This window comes from Crotalus tigris, unplaced genomic scaffold (assembly GCF_016545835.1).
Source record: "Crotalus tigris isolate CLP2741 ecotype Arizona unplaced genomic scaffold, ASM1654583v1 scf7180000018716.860359, whole genome shotgun sequence".
NCBI lineage: Eukaryota > Metazoa > Chordata > Lepidosauria > Squamata > Viperidae > Crotalus > Crotalus tigris.
The window spans coordinates 94,626-115,865 of NW_024097164.1; the positions used below are offsets into that span (position 1 = coordinate 94,626).

Sequence of the window (21,240 nt, forward strand, 5' to 3'; positions counted from 1 at the left end):
GAAAAAGTTTAAAGTAACTGTCAGGCTATTTTCATTTACTTAATCTGTGATTATATCATTTATAGAAGTTTTATTTGATCTTCATTTAGTCTTTAAAATATGTATTGGGTTAATTTTTTATTCTATTACTTTAAAACATTTTGACTAGGTTCAAGCTTAATGCTAAGAAGTTTTTTCCATAACCTTGGTTTATTGAATAAATTATTAAGTCACATGCTGAGTTTTAAATAAGAATAATTATGTTCATAGGATCAAGCTACTACAGTTCAGTGCAATGCTCAAGTAGAAGAATATTTGATTCACTGAAATTAGAATTGGCACCTACTGTGAGAATTTTCTCTGGTTTTCTGAAGTTTTCCTGAGGTTCATGTGCAAATAATGTCACTTTTAGAGAATTCATCCAAGTAAAATTTATCAGCATTTGTGTCTTGTTTGACAAAATGAAATAACCAAGGTTAGAGAGAGGGAAAGCTCAATAAGTTGTAATTGTCTGGTCAGTTTTCCTGAATTCTAGAAGCAAAACCTTAAAATATTTGAAAGCTTCTGGTTTCCATTTATAAATTTGGGGTCAGAATTCTACTATGCAAGACATTATTCAGCAAATTTATTTTGAGAAACATAGTTTCAACTTTAATAAAGATATATAGTATTTAATGGTACATCTATTAAAGCAGATTGGATTAAATTTTGTTAAATTTCACCAACAAAATATTATAAGAAGAAAAAAAAGAAGGATTTACATTAGGTTGCTAGCCTGCCCTGAAAACCTGTTCAGCAAAGTCTCCCCAGTGAATATATTATACACATGGAATCCCTGACATCAACCCACTGAACAAAAAACTGGGAAGAAAAAGCAATATATATGGGAATTCAAGTATATTTGGGAAAGATATGTACTTGTTCTGGACTTTCTTTTCTTCAGAGTTATTGATCTGATTGTTGCCACATTACAGTCCATTTAAAGTGGAAGACATTCTGAATGTACCATGTGCTGCTTCTGTCACATTGTTTTCATCAGGTGTGGATTAAATGGCTACACACTGGTGTTATCTGTGGGAGCAGCTGCCAGCAAGCCTCTAAAACTTCCTTATTGTCCCTTAGGTTATCAAACTCTGAAGAGCTTATAACCCCAAATCCTGTTGCAATAGTGCTTGTCTATTGTCTGATTCTGCCACTTGGGCTGGGCTAAGAAATATCAGCTGGAAAGCTGGGATGGGGGGGAAAGTGGGCAATTAAATCACATTCCACCTGTTTTCCCAAGAATTTTTTGCAATTAGGCTTTCCTGGGGTTTCTGATGTGCCACACAATTTGCTATGGAGTCTTATAATGGATGAGGATACATCAATAGAGTCATTTGATTTACCACATTTGTGCCAAAGTCAACAACATCACAGTCATTTCTCTATGTGGTACACCTCAATGACTAGAATGCCATCCTTTGATACAAAGGATACAATTTAGTAAATAGATTTTAGAATATAATCATTAGGAAATTGTAAAAGATCGGAAGAGTCATATCAGAGAACCAGAAAGGCCTGGTTCCACTTTAGTTTTCCATGAGTTCTGTATATTGGTGGAAGTGATAGTAATCTACTGCTGTTGTCCTTTGGTTGGACAAAATGTATTAGCTGCTCCAGAAGAGCAGTGTAACACCTTTCCTTCCCAGTAGGCATTCTTAATGTCAATTTATGCTGACATCGTGATTTATGGAAGGGCTTGCCTGCCTTACCCAAGACCACATGCTGAATTTTTGGGTGACAAGTTTTCAGCTGACTTAACAGTTTTAGAAGAGTCAGGTCTTTCTTTCCTTCCTTCCTTCCTTCTTTCTTTCTTTCTTTCTTTCTTTCTTTCTTTCTTTCTTTCTTTCTTTCTTTCTTTCTTTCTTTCTTTTTCTTCCTTCCTTCCTTCCTTCCTTCCTTCTTTCCTTCCTTCCTCTTTTGCTTGCCTGCCTGCCATTTTTCTGGCTTTCTGGATGTATGAAACCTTGGATTAGAGTTGACAGATAATGCTTTGAGCACAATTGTCATCTAAGCCTTGTAGGAATGTTTATTGATAAATAATGCTACATTGCTTAAAATTCATTGCATATTTATTTTGTATTTCTAGAAAATAAACTTCCCTTTCTAAAATATGTAAAAATATTTTATTCAGGCAATCATCAGAATCACACTGGCCATACTTCATTTTCTAGGATGTAATATTCTTGATTGTGGCTTAGGATAGTTATAAATGCCTGAATCCATTGAAATCAGCAGGTTGAAGTACATTGCAATTCATGCTAAAATGTGGGGACTTCAGGCTCAGTTTTACAATATCGTAATAGTAATGTACAAATAATACTGCATATACCATAGCTTAAACCTTCCTTGGTTCCATTGTGTGCTCATGTTTTTTATATGTACATTTTAACTGTTTCTTTTTCTTTTTTCTGTCTTATTAGCTTCATTTTCCAACGGCCTTTGGGATGATACATTTTGAACAATTTCTTTGCCGTTTTTTTCCTTTTATTCAGAAGGCATCTGTTGGGGTCACTGTTCTTAATCTCTGTGCTCTAAGTGTGGACAGGTAAGAAATACATTATTCCCTTCTGTGAATATTTTTCATACATGAAAAATTATCAAGATAATCCATAACTGAATATTATATAATGACCTGGACTTTTAAATTTTTATTTAGATAAATAGCTTTTTGCTTAATTTTCAAATTCGGCTCCTCATCCTGTGTTGTATTTCATTATATTATTTTTCTCAGTCTGACAATACTTCATTGATTAGTTGTAAGACACCAAAATATTTTTTTAATAAAGTGAACCAAAGGAATGGCCATGAAATTATCTGACACAATTTTGATCATATCACATCTAAGGTATCCCCAACCCCCCCCCCCAAGGCCCCAAATAAGTGTGTTTTAGAGAAAACTGAAGGTCCACCTTACTTTAAATGCTTTTCACCTCTTTAAAAAATCCCTGATTCTTTAACTGGCTCATTTTTTTCCATTGGAGGAATTAATGGTTTGAGTGGATACACTAGACCACGGGTCAGCAGCCCACGGCTCCGGAGCCGCATGCAGCTCTTTCAGCCATCTCCTGCGGCTCCCTGTCCTGAGCCACCATGTGCAGTCTGAAAAAAAAGTGGGCCTAAAAAAGTTCAACCAATCAATTCAAACTTCTCATGAAGTTTGAATTGATTGGTTAAACTTCTTTGGTTTGTGGGACTGCCCACAAACCTCTTTCCTTCTTCGTACTGCACATGGTGGCCGGGAGGATTGCTGGAAAAGTGTCCCTGATAAGGAGCCGTGGGTGGCCAGTCTCGGGGTGCCTCTTCTCTGCCTGGCAGGTCTCCCCTCACCCTGCTCCGCTGCTGCCTCTGTTAGTCACGGGGGTAGCCGGGGTCTTCCCGAGCTTCCCCTCTCTGCCTGCGCCTTTTGGCCATCTCACAGGCACTGGATTCCCCCTGGCACCTGCCTGGCCCTTTCCCCACCTGCTGCACAGTCCTCTTGGCCTTCCTCCTGCCGCCACCGCCAGCAGTGCTGCAGGAGAAGGAGACCTTGGGCTGCGAGGGCGGGGGGGCTGGTGGCAGGCTGGGACGTCCCTGCGGCAGCATTCCCCATTGCCGGCACAGCTGCCCATGGTGCACCCGGCCTTGGTGCCCTCCTCTTACGACGGCAAAGTGGCTGAGGACGCGGCGGGGTGGCAGCTGGGCCGCGCCATCGCCACCGGAGCCGCTGCCTCCCATCCTGCTCCCCCTCCCTGCCCGTTTGGCTGAGGATGCAGTGGCCAGGCCATGCTGCTGCCACCGAAGCCGCTGCCTCCCATCCTGCTCCCCCTCCCTGCCCGTTTGGCTTAGAACGCAGCGGCCAGGCCACGCCACCACCAACTGGAGCCACTGCCTCCCGTCATGCTCCCCCTCCCCGCCCATTTGGCTGAGGATGTGGCGGGTGCAGCAGCCAGGCCGGCCCACCACCACCAGAGCTGCTGCCTCCCATCCTGCTTCCCTTCCCCATCCATTCGGCTTAGAACGCGGTGGCCGGGCCAAGCCAACACAACCAGAGCTGCTGCCTCCCATCCTGTTCCCTCTCTCCACCCGTTTGGCTGAGAACCCGGCGGTCAGGCCAGGCCACTACCACCGGAGCCGCTGCCTCCCATCCTGCTCCCCCTCCCCACCCCTTCGGCTGAGGATGTGGTAGGGCGGCGGCCAGGCCATGCCACCACCACCAGAGCCGCTGCCTCCCATCCTGCTCCCCTTCCACGCCCATACTTTGTATAAATTGGAGTTTTGTGCCACAGGCACTTTGCTAAATTCATTGTTAGCTATAATCTTTGGCAATTCCCAGTTCACCAGGGTAATTTCATTGCCATTAAGTCACTATGCTCCTGCACAAAAGATTAATGGCATAAGGGAGCTTTATTGATGTTCTTCCCCATGTCTTCTCTAAACATCTTATATATCTGGGAAGGAAATCTTTGATCCTCCTGATAGGATTGAACTACAACTCCCAAAGTCCCATCAGCAGGTGTTATAGTTCAGGAACACCCAAGTCAGTTCCTCAGCTCACTTTTCAGTGCAGGATTATATTGCTTACAAAGATCACACTGTCCTCTAAGATTACCAGAAGATGCATCTAGTTTGTGCCCCTTCTTTTCATGTTACTGTGTCAGCCATATAAGATACCATCATATAGATCAGGATTACTTTTACAGAGAGAGAGAGAAAGAGAGAGGAAAGAGAAAGAGAGAGAAGAGAGAGAGAGGAAAGAGAAAGAGAGAGAGAAAGAGGAAAGAGAGAGAAAGAGAGGGAGAGGAAAGAGAAAGAGAAAGGAAAAAAGGGGAGAGGAAAGGGGGAGAGGAAAGAGAAAAAGAGAGGAAAGAGGGAGAGGAAAGAGAAAGAAAGAGGGGGAGAAGAAAGAGGAAAAAGGAAAGAAAAAAGAGAGAGGAGAGAGAGAAAGAGAGAGAAAGAGAAAAGAGAGAGGAAGGAGGGAAAGAGAAAGGAAAGAGAAACAGGAAAGAGAGAGAGAAAGAGGGAGAGAAAGGAAGAGGAAAGAAAGAAAGAGAGGAAAAAGAGGGGGAGAGGAAAGAAAAAGAGGAAAGAGAAAGAGGGAGAGGAAAGAAAGGGGGAGAGGAAAGAGAAAGGGGGAGAAGAAAGAGAAAAAGAGGAAAGAGGGAAATGAAAGAGAGAAAGAGGGAGAGGAAAGAGAAAGAGAGGAAAGAAAAAAGAGAAAAGAGAGAGAGGAAAGGAAGGGAGAGAGGAAAGAAAGGAAAGAGAGACAGAGAGACTCTTTTGACATCTAAAATGAAGATAACACTGCATATATCATTTTTTACCTTTATTTTATATATACACACACACACACACACACACACACACACACACACACACACACACACATATATATATATATATATATATATATATATATATATATATATATATATATATATATATACACACACATTAAAGATAAAAAAGGATATATGCAGTATTATTTTCATTTTAGATATCAAAAGGGTTTTGTGGCTCCCAGTGTTTTGTTTTCAGTGGGAAACGGGTCCAAGTGGCTCTTTGAGCGTTTTGGGTTGCCTACCCCTGCACTAGACTTTGTATGACTAAAGCAACCATTTTGTCCATTAATACATTTCAATAATGTCTACAGTTTTAGCTGTAGCCATATCAGTGATATCATTGATATCACCAGTCAAATCCTTTATAGCCAAAAGCCAAGGAAGTGAGAAGTTTGGTCCTGGCTACAAGAAAATTGCCCTCTCTTCTTAAACTTTCAGGGGCAAGGCAGAGAAAGAATATCTATCATTGGAATGTCTCTCTTTGAGATGGTGTGCATCTTGTGGTGATAAATGGTTACAAGAAACTACTTTAGAGATCTATTATCTGTGGGTAATCTACAGTTACATTCACAATCTAAAACTGGTGGAAATGTAATAATTCAAGTATGAACCAAGGACCTAAGAAGTGTCAAGGTAGTGTATAACCGTTGCACAACCAGCCATATGTTTAGATTAGATTTGGCATTTTTATTAAGCTATCAAGTCCTTCCCAAGGACCTGGGATAAGCAGATGTGGATGTTTCATGGTGTTAAAGGTATTGTCCCAGGATATAAGGTATTCTGAGTAAAGCTGCCTTATGCAACTGGGTGATTTTGTAATAGTGATGGTGTTCAAGTGTTGCTCCAGTTGTTTGGGTTTGGACCCAAGGCACCCATTACTATTGCTACTAGTTTTGCTTTCTTTTGCCACAGTCGTTCTACTTCTATTTGCAGGTCTTTCTATTTTGTGATTTATCTCCAGTTTATTCTCTTCTCTTCTGTTCCCTCCAGGTATTACAATGTTCAGTATTTAGACTTTTTTGTCTTTCTTTTCAACTTATCAAGGCATTTATTATTATTATTGGTACTACTTTTGCTTTCTTTTGTCATAGCCATTCTATCTCTATTTGCAAGTCTTTGTATTTCATTTTCTCTAGTTCTTTCTCTTCTATTCTGCTGTTTCCAGGTTTTTATTATTATATATACCTGACAATGTAAAATCATAGCTGCCAGTTCTTAACAACGTGCATCAAGTTCTTCCCTGGAACCTAGGATATCATAATATATCAACATAGTACATATGAGGAGTCAATCAGGGTGGCCTTTTGCAATTTACAGATGGAAATTTCATTAATGCTGTCTGTGTTTTTTTTTTGTATGGCACCCAGAATGCCAATAACCACTGGGACCATCATGGCTGGTTTATGCCAACTTTGATTTTCAGATTTGATAATCTTGTCCAATTTTTGTCTTCTATGATCTCCTAGTATTCCCATATCAATTATCTACATTTTCTTCTTTTCAACCAACCTTAAATCTGGTCTATTATGAGACAAGACTTTATCAGTTTGTATTCAGAAATCCCACCATATTTTTAATCTGCTCATTCTTGACTACCTTGTCAACTATGTATTTTCACCAATTTTTTGTTACTAGCACATATTTGAAGAATCTTAAAATGTGCCTGTTAATGTATTATGCCTGTCTTGAAAACTTTTATAAAGAGCTGAAGCTGATAATATAAATTTCTCTGTTTATTTTAGATACCGAGCAGTTGCTTCCTGGAGTCGTGTCCAGGGAATTGGTGTCCCTTTGACTACAGCTATTGAAATTTTTTGTATTTGGATTCTTTCCTTCATCCTGGCTATTCCAGAAGCAATTGGTTTCACCAGTGTTGATTTTGTTTATAATGAAAAACGGCTCAAAACCTGTTTGCTAGTAGCAAGCAACAAGTTCTTGGAAGTACGTTACTATATCAGCTATGCAAAACAATTTTGTTGTGATTATTGTTTGTCTTTTAATCAGTAACAATCCTAATTTAAAGAATTAGAATTAAGAAAAAGTGTAAGTAAAAGGTGGGGGGATGATAAAAAACAAATTTATCAAAGACTATTAGTCTTGAAAGTTCAGTGTTACTTATGGATTGGTAGGTGGTATGCCCCAAATATCAGTTTCAGATAGGTGTGTGTGCGTATGTGTGCCTTTGACTCAGTACTGACTCCAGACAATTGTGTGGAGTAGCCCCTGCATTTTGTGGAGTAAGATTTTGAGGGGTCATTTGCCCTTGCCTTATTTCTAGGGCTGAAACAGAGTGACTGGCCCAAACTTACCAGATAGCTATGCCTCCAAATACTATTTGCAGAAGAACAACCATATAAGAAGGAATGTTTCCTTTATTTTCTGCTTGTGAGTATTCCAAAGGCATTTGGTTGATCAGTATGGATAACAATTCTCTTGAACAGAGTTGCAAAAATCTAGGAAATATATATATATATATGTATATACGCTATGACTCAGAAAGTGTTAAATCATTCATAGCTGTACCAACATTAAAGTTTTTCTCCTTGAGCTGACAACATCCAAGAGCAATTGCAGATTAGATAAGATCAAGTGTCTATAAATGTGTGAGGTTGTTGTAGTGTTTATCGGCTGTGTCAGGCTGATGTGGACTCATAGTCTCTATACATTGATTTCTGGTTTGCCATAATTTCACTGGTGATTCTCTCAAGAGTTAGATATAATGGTCCAGTAATCTATTAGGTGTAATGTAATAAGTGTAGATTCCTGAGTTTGCAACCTTTGACTTGATCCTTAACTTTGGGGCCCTTATTATTTGTATCACAGGGCTGTAACTGGAACTCTGAAACAATGGAATCAAATTGTAGAACAGGCTGAAATAGCAGAACACTAAAATGGTGGAAGTAACTCTCCCCCCACCCCTTTGCTTTCTGAAAATAATATGTAGGAATTTGAAATGAAGCATTTGTGGCCTATGTATTGAAAATATGCTGTTGGTGACTCATGTATCTTTGTCTGTCTGTCCGTCTGTCAGTCAGTCCGTCCATCCATCCATCCATCCATCCATCCATCCATCCATCCATCTATCTTTATTCAGCTCAGGTTATGATACAATGAAGTATAGTAGAGACAGAATGAAATATAATATAGATAGAAGGAGGCAGAGTTTTACAATTGGACCTGCCCAGCTCCTGTTATAGTGTCATAGTTGTAAGTAATTTTTTTTTCTGCAAGCTAGGATGTGCTAAAAAGAGAGGGCAGTCAAATTGGAAGGCTTAAACATTCTCTTTGCTGGACATATAAAGGTAGTCTTCAAGTTATGAGCATAGTCAAGTCCAAAAATTGTTTTTAAGTGAGGTTTGCCTTATTTTATTACCTTTTTTGCCACCTTTGTTAAGTGAATCATGCCATCGTGACATGAATCTGACTTCCCTGTTAGCTGTGCTTGTCAGAGGCTGACTGGAAGGTTTCAAATGATGATCGCATGACCCCTGGGCAGTGCAACCGTCATAAATAATGCCAGTTGCAACACCTCCTTTTGATCACGTGACCATGGCGATGCTGCAGTGGTCATAAGTATCAAACTGGTCATAAGTCACAGTGCTGTTATAACTTTGAATAGTCACTAAATGAATGGTTTTAAGTCGAGGACTGCCTGTATATGTATAATTGATTTAGCAACACAGATTCTGTAAAGGCAGAGCAGCATCTGGCAAGGACAATAACTTTAAAGCTGGCAGTTTGCCAACTTAAAGATGGATAGATTAACTCAGGGGTAGGCAACCTTGGCTCTTTTATGACTCCTGGACTTCAACTCCCAGAATTCCTGAGCCAGTCATGCTGGCTCAGGAATTCTGGGAGTTGAAGTCCAGGAGTCATAAAAGAGCCAAGGTTGCCTACCCCTGGATTAACTCAACAAAGGACAAGGTTTTCATCTCTTCAGTTGTCAAGCTATATTTCAGTAACTCCTTATGAAAACATACCTGTTGTTTTAGATACTTTTTCTATTTTTTCCTGAATCCCTGATACCTTACATAAAAGAATAAAGCTCCCTAAAGTGGGAGCTTTAGTTTTCTGACTATTCCCTCATCCCATTTCTGAATGGACCATAATCTCATCTCTTCCATAAAAAAAGAAGCAGTAAGAGGGAGTACGTGGAAGAACCAGCTAGAAATAGTTAAATAGTTTCTTCCTCTGGCATTCCTCTTATAGCTGTTGGAAGTTTTAACAAAACAAAGCACTACAGAAAAGATAACTATGACTGCTTATGATTTGTCAAATCCTTCCCATTTTGACTTAGGAAAAATAGCTAGTTCTCTTACCTTTCCAAACACATTCAAAGTTATATTAAGAGATGCCCTAGACTGCAAAGAATTATCTTTTCTTGTGGATTTTGGAGACAATAAAATACACACAGAGAGATGTGTCTAAACTAGAGGTCCCCAACCTTCGCAACTTTAAGACTTGTGGAATTCAATTCCCAGAATTTCTCAGCCAGCCAAGCTGAAGCAAGTCAAAGAGGATTTTAAATACATGAATTAAGGCACTAAAAGGAGGAATTAAGGCTAAAACCTCTTCATATATTTTATAGCAAATCTTTGAATAAATTGTGCAGGTTAATATCAATAAAACGTAATAGTTTTTCATGATTCTTTTGTGTTTTCTTAGAAAACATTTCATTATTTTTTAAGTCCACTTTTCCAATATTTGTCCTTTTTAATGCTGCGATCCCCAACTGGTCGTAAGTCGAGGACTACTCAACCGGTCGTAAGTTGAGGACTACTCAACTGGTGCAGCACCGTTTGCAGAATGGGACTTTTGGCGGGCTCAGCAGGGCAGAGACAGCCTGGACAATTCCTATTGGCTTTTGAAAGCCAATAGAATTAGACTCTATTCAAGAGAGTCTATTCTATTGGCTTTCAAAAGCCAATAGAATAAAAGGGAGTAGCACAGCTAAGGAAAAGGGGGGAAAAATGGCGGACTGCGTTGTTTGGCGACCCCCGTGAAATGGTCGTTTGACCCCAAATGGGGTCCCGACCCACAGGTTGAGAACCACTATCCTAGAATCTAAATCCCAAAAGGCCAAATGCCTTAGGCAACATGGGAAAAGGCATATTTCCAGGAGAAAACTAGTTTCATGTGGACTTACGTACTGTAGACCAGGGCTCACCAACCTTGGCAACTTTAAGACTTGTGGACTTCAACTGCTGCTGGGGAATTCTGGGAGTTGAAGTCCACAGGTCTTAAAGCTGCTAGAACTGGGGACCTCTGCTGTAGATAAAAGGATACCTATGCCTCTTATATCAAAGTACAACATTGGTTTATTGTAAAATCTATGTAAGTTTTAACAGCTTTAATTTATAATTTGAAGACATCTCGGTTTACTTCTTAACTTCAAAATCTCACATTTTAAATGCTAAATAAGATTAATTTTTCATCTTTTTAGCATTAATTTTTCTCTAGCAAGATGTGCCTTTTTGGGAAAAAAACTATTTATCCTTTTGTTTGTAAAAATCTTCAGATTTTTCATCCTGGGAGTCTTCCGATTGAGTCATTTAATTATCTAAAAGCCTTGGGTTCTATCCTCCTGGAATTTTTATTATAAAGAGCATCATAAATTTATGGCTGGAAATGACTAAGTTTTGAACTGCTGCCTTTCAAATAATAGTAGAAAAGAGAGATCCATTTGGCCTTGTGTAAGGTACCTTAATATAAAAGTTGAAAAGGACCCATCATTGTAGCCATTGTAAAACTTCTTATATTTTGTGCAAGTACTTTGCATGGCTGCAGTCAGCTGATAGTTGTGTTCTTTTAAGACGGGCATAGTGCTATTTCAGAATAGCACTAAGAATAGTACTAACTTTGTATGCAAAAACAATTTGAATAACAGCGGACAGGCTGTTGTGCAGTTTAGCTGCAGAAAAAGACCCAGCAGCCATTTTAACCATTAACACTGATCATTTGCTGTACACGTTAATCTGCAGATCAAGTTAACAGGAAGAGATAAATTAAAAGAACCAGTGTGATGAATTAGTCTAATACAATTTTGGATTGCATATCTTGCCATTTCCAGTTATGAAGGCATATTCAATGTGTGCTTGCATAAGAGTATCCAAAATCTGTCTTGAAGATGTTCTGTTATCATCTGTTATAAGGATATCTCCTCTACATATGTACTGGATACAGTGCTCGGTTGAAGGAACTTCAGGAGCAGCCCACTCTGCTAGACTTACATTGGTGCAACTCATGTAGATGTTGTATCAATTTGTGAAATCTAGATCAAAGAGCCTTGTTAGGAGAATCCATTTGGATCACATTTATGCTAACTTTGCCTACTTTTAATAAGAAGCATGCCATTAAAATTGCCTTTAGTTCTATTGTTGCTACATTTAGCTAACTAAAATTGTCTCAGAGGCATTCTTAATAGCATTCTCAATAGCATCACTTGTCAGAAAGACTATGTTGGTTGGGAACTTTATAAACTTTAGCTTTAATACATATAGCAGGATCTGGTAAGGAAAGAAAGGGGGGAAATCCTATTTTTGTGTGCTTACTTCACATGGAAACAATGCCTATAAATGAGAAAAAGTAAAGCACCATTTATTAAGAGTATATTAATCACAATAAAGGTTTAATCTAATTCCAAAGTTAGCTTTTCTGGTTAGTTATGCATAAACAAAATAGCTGAATTCTGACTACAAAGAGCCAAACATAGTTATTTGCGTAATGATATTCTCATATGGAAAATAGCATCAGAATAAACAACTAAATGAAAAGGAGATGGGAACAAAGAATCCCCTAGATACCAATCCAACTCATAACAAATAATTAGGAATAAGAGCGGTTTCACCTGACATATAAGTGTATGTTTTTGTCTGTGTTCCTGCTACTTATATATAGAAATGAACAGAAAATGCATATAGGCAAGACTGATATTTACTCAGACCACCGATTCTTTCTTCCTGCACATGATCAGCATACCATGCAAAGGGTTACATTCCAGGCAGGGGGTTAAAACAACTAGAGAATCAGAGTAACTGGAAAAAGCAGGCTGTACTCCACATTTTCCAGACTAAGACATGTTAAGTGGCCTCTTTTTGCTGGACATATAAGCAAGACACTTAATCTTTCAGCTGATAGCAGGGCCCAATTATACATAGAAGACATTCTTAACCTGGACCTCTTGGAATCAAAGTCATTCTTAAACGCCTTAAAAGGTAACAGGCCAGACTTTCTGTTAGACAGGCAATTCACATGACTCCTGGTGCTCTTTGATTTTAATATACAGATAGGAGGTATTTAATCACTGGGATTTAAATCAGTTTTGATAATACAATGCTATCCACCAATAAGCACAACACATACAGAAAGACGGAAGACAGATCAGAATCTAAGTGCTCTTATTCTCTGTAAGAGAATTCTCTTATTTTTTCCTACCTTCTTCCTTTCTCAAGAGACTCAATAGGCTGATTAAACACCTTCCTTATACATCTCTTACCAATTCAGCCTGGTCCACACTCTGTGTTTTGGTTTTAGTTTATTTCTTCTTTTGTTTATATGAGAAGATACTTAAGGTGAGATAGGGGTATGTTGTATTGCACCCAGTCATCTGCTCTGCTGTGTAGAAACTACTGAGTGTTTTAATTCTACAACATCTGGAGGATTATAGGTTCCCTGGGTTAAGAAATAGCAGAGATCACAGTTGTTTGCATATAAATCCAAATTATATAGCAGTTCAGAGACTAAGATAACTGCAGGAATGGCACTTAACATTATTTTTCACAGGTGGCCTCCACATAAAACATAGAATGGGATTGTTTAAGCATTGTCCAGCCTAGTTTATACATGACAAATAATGAGTGAGTACATGATAAACCAAAAGCAACCAGGTTAGGACTTAGCACATTATATGAATCCAGCCACTCAGTTCATCTAAAGAAATTACAGTTATAAGACTACTTATGCATGTCTGTACAGGATGTTCATTTGTCTGGAGAAGGAATGTCCTAGTCAGGGGAGCCAGGAAGGTGACCTTGGAGGAGTCCAGAGAACATGAGGCAAGTAGGTGAAGAAAAAAATATGTGTTATGTCCAGATAGGCAAAATACAAAGAGAGTTAGGCTAGACCCGCTGACTCCCTGGAGTTCAAGAGGGAGGGAAAGGAAGATTGAAGCAAACCTGCAAGACTTTGTTACTAAAGACTATCTCAATAAAGTATACAGCAGTCTCTTCCTCACAGTTAGTTTTCTGATGAAATCATAGTTGTAGGCAATGAGCTCGTATTCGTTGGTCTTATCATATTTAAGAATAATTGTGGTTAAAAATAGAGAAAACAAAACTGTAGTGGAGTTGTTCTTGAGCAATAGCATATCAAAAGCATATCACTGTATCTTTTTAAATTTTAATAATAATAAAGTTGAAAGGGATCTTGGAGGTTTTCTAGTCCAACCCCCTGCTCAGGCAGGAAACCCTATACCATTTCAGACAAATGGCTGTCCAGTTGCTTCTTAAAAACTTCCAGTGTTGGAACATTCACAACTTCTGGAAGCAGATTGTTCCACAGATTAATTGTTCTAACTGTCAGGAAATTTCTTAGTTCTAGGTTGCTTCTCTCTTTGGTTTGTTTCCATTTGTTGCTTCTTGTTCTCCCTACAGGTGCTCTGGAGAATAGTCATGAAATAGAAAAGTTATCTAAGTTAACATTGCTTAAAATTACCCATTGAAGCCTTAACAGTCATCATTTGACTTTAATGTAGGAATGGAAATTTGATTCTGGCTGAACTTTCTTTAGTTAATTATTTAATTATTATATTTGTGGCCCACTTTTTTTTCCTCTGGGAGTTCAAGATGTCAGATCTGGAGAATTTCCACTAATTTTATTCTCACAAAAGCCCTGTAGATAGGCTGAACTGAGAAAATGGTTAATTGGTTAATTAATTGTTAATTAATGGTTAATTAGGACCTAAATTTAGAACTTTCCGGTCCAAATCTAACACCCTTAATCAATAGATTACACTGGATCTTTCATGCAAATTAACAATAAAGTATGTTACTGGAAAGCAGGGACTAAAATGTAGTTGGACTAAAAATATAGTCCAATGCTATGTATTCTGCTGATGCAGTGATCTGGTTGCCTATGTTAGTGTGTATGGATAGAATGTGTATGTGTGTATTATGTCTGGGGGGGGGGGTATTAAAGATTGTGCAATTACCAAAAAGGAATAGTGGGATAAAGATTTGCTTTCACCTCTATTTATAGCTATTTTGGAGCAAATATTTTCTGAATATAGTGAGACTTTTAAAAAAGATATTCAAATCTTTGAATTGTAAGCTTCTACCCCAACAAAGAGTAATTTACCAGTAGAAGTAGCTTTGATGCATTCAATAGCTTCAGTAGCTTTAATTCTAAATAGACATTGTTTTGTGTTGGGCTGCTTTTTTATGCAGAAATGTTGTTAGCCTTTCTATTCCAAATAAGTTCGGAAAATGTGTTAGGGAGATGTATTATGAACCAGTAAATAATGCAACTTAATTCCATTATTACTTCAAATTAAATCACATTCTCATTATTCCATTTTGTTTATGACATATATATTAGAAAAATTCAAACATATGCAAAAATGTACGTTTAGTGCATGTGTATTCTGCTATCATCCAGGTGCTAAATGTTCAACAACTTTTCTGAGATAATTCTGCTGATATGACTGGTCAAAGCTCATTTATTTAGAAACAGGAGAAATATGTAGCATTTCAGGCAGCAGAATGTCTTAAATCAATCCTGATTGTTGTGATTTGTTGTGAGATGGTCTTTTCAAATCAATGGCAAAAATAGAGATATTTTCCTAGATAGTTTCTAATTGGTCATATTTATGCCAGTTACTCTTCTGTGTAGAACACAGGTGGGGAATGATAGCCTTTTTATGACATGTGGACTTTATTTCCCTGAGAATTGAAGTCCAGAAGTCATAAAGGAGCTATGGTTCCACCCCTAGGGTAGAACAATTTCTCAATTTGGCACTCTCCAGAAGTGAGAATCAGCTAAATATGTTCAAACAGGATAGTCATTGGTCTAAATCTTGAGACTTGAAATCCACAGTTTTGGAAGCTTCTAGTTGAGAAAGCTGGTAAAGAATGTAGCCGTATATTCTATGGAAATTATAGAATGGTACTGCAAGTTACTTAGCCACAACCTGTCATGTTTGATGTCTTTGCAGTTATACATTAAAGTAAAAGAGTGGTGGCTCTTTGGTTTCTATTTCTGCATGCCACTTGCTTGCACAGCATTCTTTTATACCCTGATGACCTGTGAAATGTTAAACAGGAGGAAGAGTAATTTGAGAATTGCTCTCAGTGAACATCTTAAGCAGGTAAGGAGAAAACAGTTTTGACATGCGTTTCCAGTCACTGTCACAAAAGTTTTATCCTGTAAACTTTTGATATCATCAATATTCATTCTGAGAACAGAAAAATGTGTTTTGACTTAGTATAGTTGGGCAATCAGAACATTAGGACAATTAAGAGTGCAAGCAATTAATGCAGGTAACCTGTTACAGAGTTCAAATTATTTCCTACATGGAATTTTTGTTCACTAAAAATCTTTTTTGATCTAATACCTACTTTGGGTGTTGGGTCTCAGCTGCTATAATTGCCAACCATTTATTTATTCATTTATTTGATAATGATCAACTTCAAATGACTTTGGGCAGTTCACAATACACCAAAACAGTATAACATTAGTATACCAAAGAATAACAAAACAAGATGACTGAGAAAATTAAAAGGAAGAGCAAAATGGTGAAAATGGCAAGGTCTCTCCCCCCCCCCCAAAAAATATACTGCCCACAACTGGCATCCAACAAAGCAGATGCCAACAACCAAAAGAAATTAATGAATAGTCTAAGGCCTGGAAGGACAGCCAGGTCTTTATAGCTCTTCAAAATGTCAATTGAATGGGAACATCAGGGACCAAATTTCCTAATATTTCATTATCAAGAAATGTCATCTTTCTCTAAGAGAATTCTTTATTTTGATTTTTCATCATTCTATCAATATAAAAGCACTGCATTTGTCAAGGGTTTCAATTTAACTTTAGTTTAATTGTATTATTTAAACCAAATTCCTGAATATCAAGTTGATGAAAAAGATTAATTCTGTTTTAAGTGCTCGGAGACTACAGTATCACAAAATTTGATAACTTATAACATTTGGTATTGTTGTATCTTGCCATATTTTTTAAGTTTTGATGAAATAATACAGCTTTTTAAAAGCATGTGGATACAATCTGATTACTAACCACTTTGATATTTCTTATTTTGAAATGTTGGTATGTTAAATTATGTTAAATTATGTTGAAACTCATTGCAGATCATTGTCTTTTTTTCCCCCATAGCGCCGAGAAGTTGCTAAAACAGTTTTCTGTTTAGTTGTAATTTTTGCTCTCTGCTGGTTTCCTCTGCATCTAAGCCAGATACTGAGATCAATGCTGTATAACGACAAAGACCCCAATAGATGTGAATTCCTCAGGTATTATTTTAATGTATGATATTAAATAATTTGATGATAGATGAATGCAGCAACACAATAAGTGAGTTAACATGAATACATAACATTTATTATTTATATTTTATACAAGTATTTATATGCTGCTTACTAATGAATTCTGTACAGTTTGTGATAATAAAAACATGACCATTTAATCAACATAAAACATAATGTTCCTTAGCAGTTAACAGCTGCCCCAAGATACTGTTGGTTGCCTTGTTTAAGGTTCTCCTCTCTCAAGGACCTGCAGAAAAGCACTGTTTTTATTGCTTTACTAAATTCTAGGTGAAAGCCATCTTCACTTCTGGGAGCAAATAGCTCCTAAGTGAAGGGGCTGCAATTAAACAGGTCATGGAGTATGAGTTGTCCCCATTCTTGAAGGAATGAACATCTGAACTACTCCTTAGCTAACACATATAGAATGAGCAGAAGCCACCTGAAATAGATGTTCCCAAAGCAACAAAGAATTGAGCAAAAAAGAGCCTTATAGATACTGACCATCATCTTTAATTGAGCCCAAAGATTTGTAGGCAATCAAAGCAGTTTTTGCAGCATAGGTGCAGTGTACTGAACCAGCTTCCACCGGACTGCAAGCAGGCCTCTGTGTTCAATGACAACTATAAGTTTGGGACATCCCTAAAACTTAAGGGCATCCTGTGTAAGGTTAAATAGTCTAACCAGCAAATGATAGGAATGTGACTCACTATAGTCAGTACTTCTGTTCCAGAAGAGTCACAACTATGCACATCCAACCTGGTCAAAGGCTCTTCTGGCCAGTCTTCAGTGATTGCACTTATCAGAGCCATGAATCCAGGATAAACACAACTAGCTCAATAGCTTTTTCAAGGAAAGTACAACCCAACCAGGAGCCACAGTTGTAATTTACCTTTGTATATCAAGATTTGTTTTCTTTTTCTTTGCTTTTTTTTGTATCTTTAGACCAAGGCTTTTCAACCTTTTCACCGATTGTACACTTTTAGGATATGGCAATATTCGAATATCACCAGTAGCCTAGCAAAGTGTCAAAAACTTGATGACCAAAAAAAAAAAAAAAAAGGAAAAAAGTGATAAAGTACAGGTAGTCCTCGACTTACAACAGTTCGCTTAGTAACTGTTCAAAGTTACAATGGCACTGAAAAAAGTGACTTATGACCATTTTTCACACTTATGACCATTGTAGCATCCCGTTGCAGGGGTCATGACCATTGCAGGGTCATGTGATTTACATTTGCATGTTTTGGCAACTGATTCATATTTATGACAGTTGCAGTGTCCCGATGTCACGTGATCCCCTTTTGCAACGTTTTGACAAGCAAAGTAATGGGGAAACCAGATTCACTTCACCACCATGTTACTAATTTAACAACTGCAGTGATTCACTTAACAAATGTGGCTAGAAAAGTCATAAAATGGGGCAAATCTCATTTAACAAATTTCTCGCCCCTCCACCTTTTATATCCTCTCCTCTCTCCCCCTCCTTTTATATCATCTTCTCTCCCCCCCCCCTTGTTCTGTTGTATCAGGGGTGTCAAACTTGATTTCATTGAGGGCCACATCAGCATTGTGGTTACTGTCGGAGGGGGAGTGGGGCTGTGTGACCAGCTCTATGTCGCTCAGGTTGGGAGGTCTGGGGGGGATCCAAAGGTCTCCAGTGGAGGGGTTTAGAGTTAGGGTTAGGCTCCTTCCCTCCCTCCCTCCCTCTTTCTCATTCGCATCTCCTTCCTTCTCCCTCCAAAATCCTCCCCATTCTCATGCAAACGCCTCTCCAAAAGTCTTTCCACCCTCCTCTCTCTCTCTCTCTCTCTCTCTCTCTCTCACACACACACACACACACACACACACACACACACCGCTTCTCTGATAAAAGCCTTTTCTCTTCTGCTTCTTTCTCTGGCGTCTTTTTTTCTCTCCCTCTTGCGTCAAAACTGCCTCCTTTTATATCCCTTCCTGTCTCCGCCCCCCTCCTCGTCCTTTCTCTTTTGGCTATGCCGGAAGTGCCAATCCTTTGTCTCGCCCCAGCAGCCCTGCAGTTCCTGAGGATTCTCTCATGGCAAGTCCTGCGCTGTGCCGCTTTGGCTCATTCCCTCCCCCACTATACTTGGCTAGGCTGGGCAGGGCTGCATACAAGCTGCCAGGTGCCAATGCACCACCGTATCACCAGTTGAAAAGCTCTGGTTTAGACAGCCAAAGAGTGGAGACTTTGATACTTAGCCCAGAGACTCAAAAATGTCTTCAAAGGTCTTTTCCTTACTGTTAAAAATAGGTTATGGTGGGTTTTTTTGTGGTTAATTTTTCATTAATGATATACTGCATAATTTTAATAACATAAATTCATTAATATAAGAGTAAACATGACTGTTCTGTCTTTCTTCTAGTTTATCTCCACTTTCTCCTTAAATAGGGTGTTCAATTTCTTGGGAGATTGCAGTTCCATTTGATTTTTAAGTAATATGCTGGGACCATTTTACAAAAGGTGGGGAAGGCCAGGACAAAAATTAAACTTGAATTAAATATAAATGTAATTAAACTACAATACATTAATTATACCATTAATGCAATATATTTAATAACTTAACCCTTCTTCAACATTACACATTAAAATTCAGTAGCTATTTGGGATAGAGCTAAAGAGTGGTGTTCCCAAGAATTAGGGGGCCACAGGCAACCTATGGGGCTAGGTCAGGGGTCAGGAACCTTAAACACTCAAAGAGCCATTTGGACCCATTTCCCACAGAAAAGAAAACACTGGGAGCCACAAAACCCTTTTGATATCTAAAATGAAGATAACACTGCATATATCGTTTTTTACCTTTATGCTATGTATAAAAAAACTATAGGGTGTTGCATTTATGAAATCAATGAACTGCTACAAAGAAAACAAATTTTTATTTCTGCATGCAACAAAAACATTTTGAACTCCCCAAAAAAAAGATGCTGGGTCGAAGGTTACTTTCAAATAAAATACTCAATGTCTATTTGAGTCTTCCTCGTTTTTATGAAATAAAAAGCCGGTGCAAACTATAAAAACTACAAATAGAAAAATAGAAAAGAAAAAAATTGCGGGGAGGGGGGAGAAAAGGACAGGAGAAAGAGGGGCAAAAAAACCTTTCTCCTTCATCCCAACAGGTAAAAATAATTTTAGTAGCTTATCTACCATCTTTAAATACAGCATACTTATCCCCATACCTCATCTCTCAATTAAAAAAAAAATCAAAATATTTCATTAAACGTTCTTTACTAAAAGTCCAGTAAGGACAACCACATATATTCATATTCTCTTTCTCTCTCTCTCTCTCTCTCTCTCTCTCTCTCTCTCTCTCTCTCTCTCTCTCTCTCTCTCTCCCTCCCTCCCTCCCTCCCTCCCTCCCTCCCTCTCCTCTTTCTCTCTCTCTGATCTTCTGCTCACCTGGCCAGCCGGCCTCACGCTCTTCTCTGACAAGCTGACATACCACGGACATTCTTATTGGGCTGGCTTTATACCGGTGCTCCTCTCCTGCCCTTGCTGCGTTTCCGCAGCCAGCCATTAGTATGAATGATGTTACCTAGTTGGGTCGTGAAATGTCATGAAAACCATGCTGGCTGAGGAATTCTGGGAATTGAAGTCCACAGGTCTTAAATTTGCCAAGATTGGGCAACACTGGTTTACACAGCGCATTTCCATGTATCTGCAGTGCAAGTCAGAACTGTAGTCATGTTTCTTGCCCCTGGCATGGAGGTTGGCAGCCCACGTGGCCTCTCAGCAGCAGGGAGGATTGGAATCTTGCTCACAGAGCAAAGCTTGCAATTTCCTTGTGGTCTAACTTGGCACAAAGTCCTTGCACTCTAGAAGCCAGGGGGCAGCAAAGGAAGCTGCTCTGTGCCTGGGACCCTCCTTTTCTGCATCGAGTGTGTCACCACCTAAAGGGGAGGCCACCAATGTAAGCCGTGCCCTGGATTCTGCATGCGGGGAAAACCCAGCAATAGGGACAGATTGTTTACCTCTTCCTGATTCCAGGTTGATTTTTTCTTCATCCTGGGATGCCAAGCAGTTCCTGACCACTCATCCTTCATCCCACATTCCATGTGTCTGTTCCCCACCCGCTTTGTAAATAAAAAGATTTCTTAAAATGTCTGTCCATCCTCATGCCTTGAGGGAGGGCCACACAGGTCTGAGGTCCTGGAAATGGGGAGTGTATCTTGCGGGAAGGTGAGGATGGGGGTGGCCATTTTTTCTCTCACTGTTCCCCTCCCTCTTTTTGCTCCTGAGCCTTCCAGAGCTACCTGCTGGGTTTGACCAATCCATTGTGAGCCACTGGCAGCATGTTTGACTAAAGGCTGCAGGGCAGAAAAGTTGCAGCCAAGCTAGCCCCTAAGGTGGGGGGTCG

At 38.9% G+C, this 21,240-nt stretch overlaps 1 protein-coding gene across 1 annotated transcript in view; it reads left to right on the plus strand.

Annotated features, from left to right (window-relative positions):
• EDNRA (endothelin receptor type A) overlaps positions 1–21,240 on the plus strand; it is a 38,359-nt gene that overhangs the window by 12,851 nt on the left and 4,268 nt on the right. The window contains exons 3-6 of the mRNA XM_039355667.1: positions 2,442–2,566; positions 7,082–7,280; positions 15,550–15,702; positions 16,725–16,858. Of these exons, the coding sequence (XP_039211601.1) occupies positions 2,442–2,566; positions 7,082–7,280; positions 15,550–15,702; positions 16,725–16,858 (611 nt within the window). The remainder of the gene's footprint in view (positions 1–2,441; positions 2,567–7,081; positions 7,281–15,549; positions 15,703–16,724; positions 16,859–21,240) is intronic.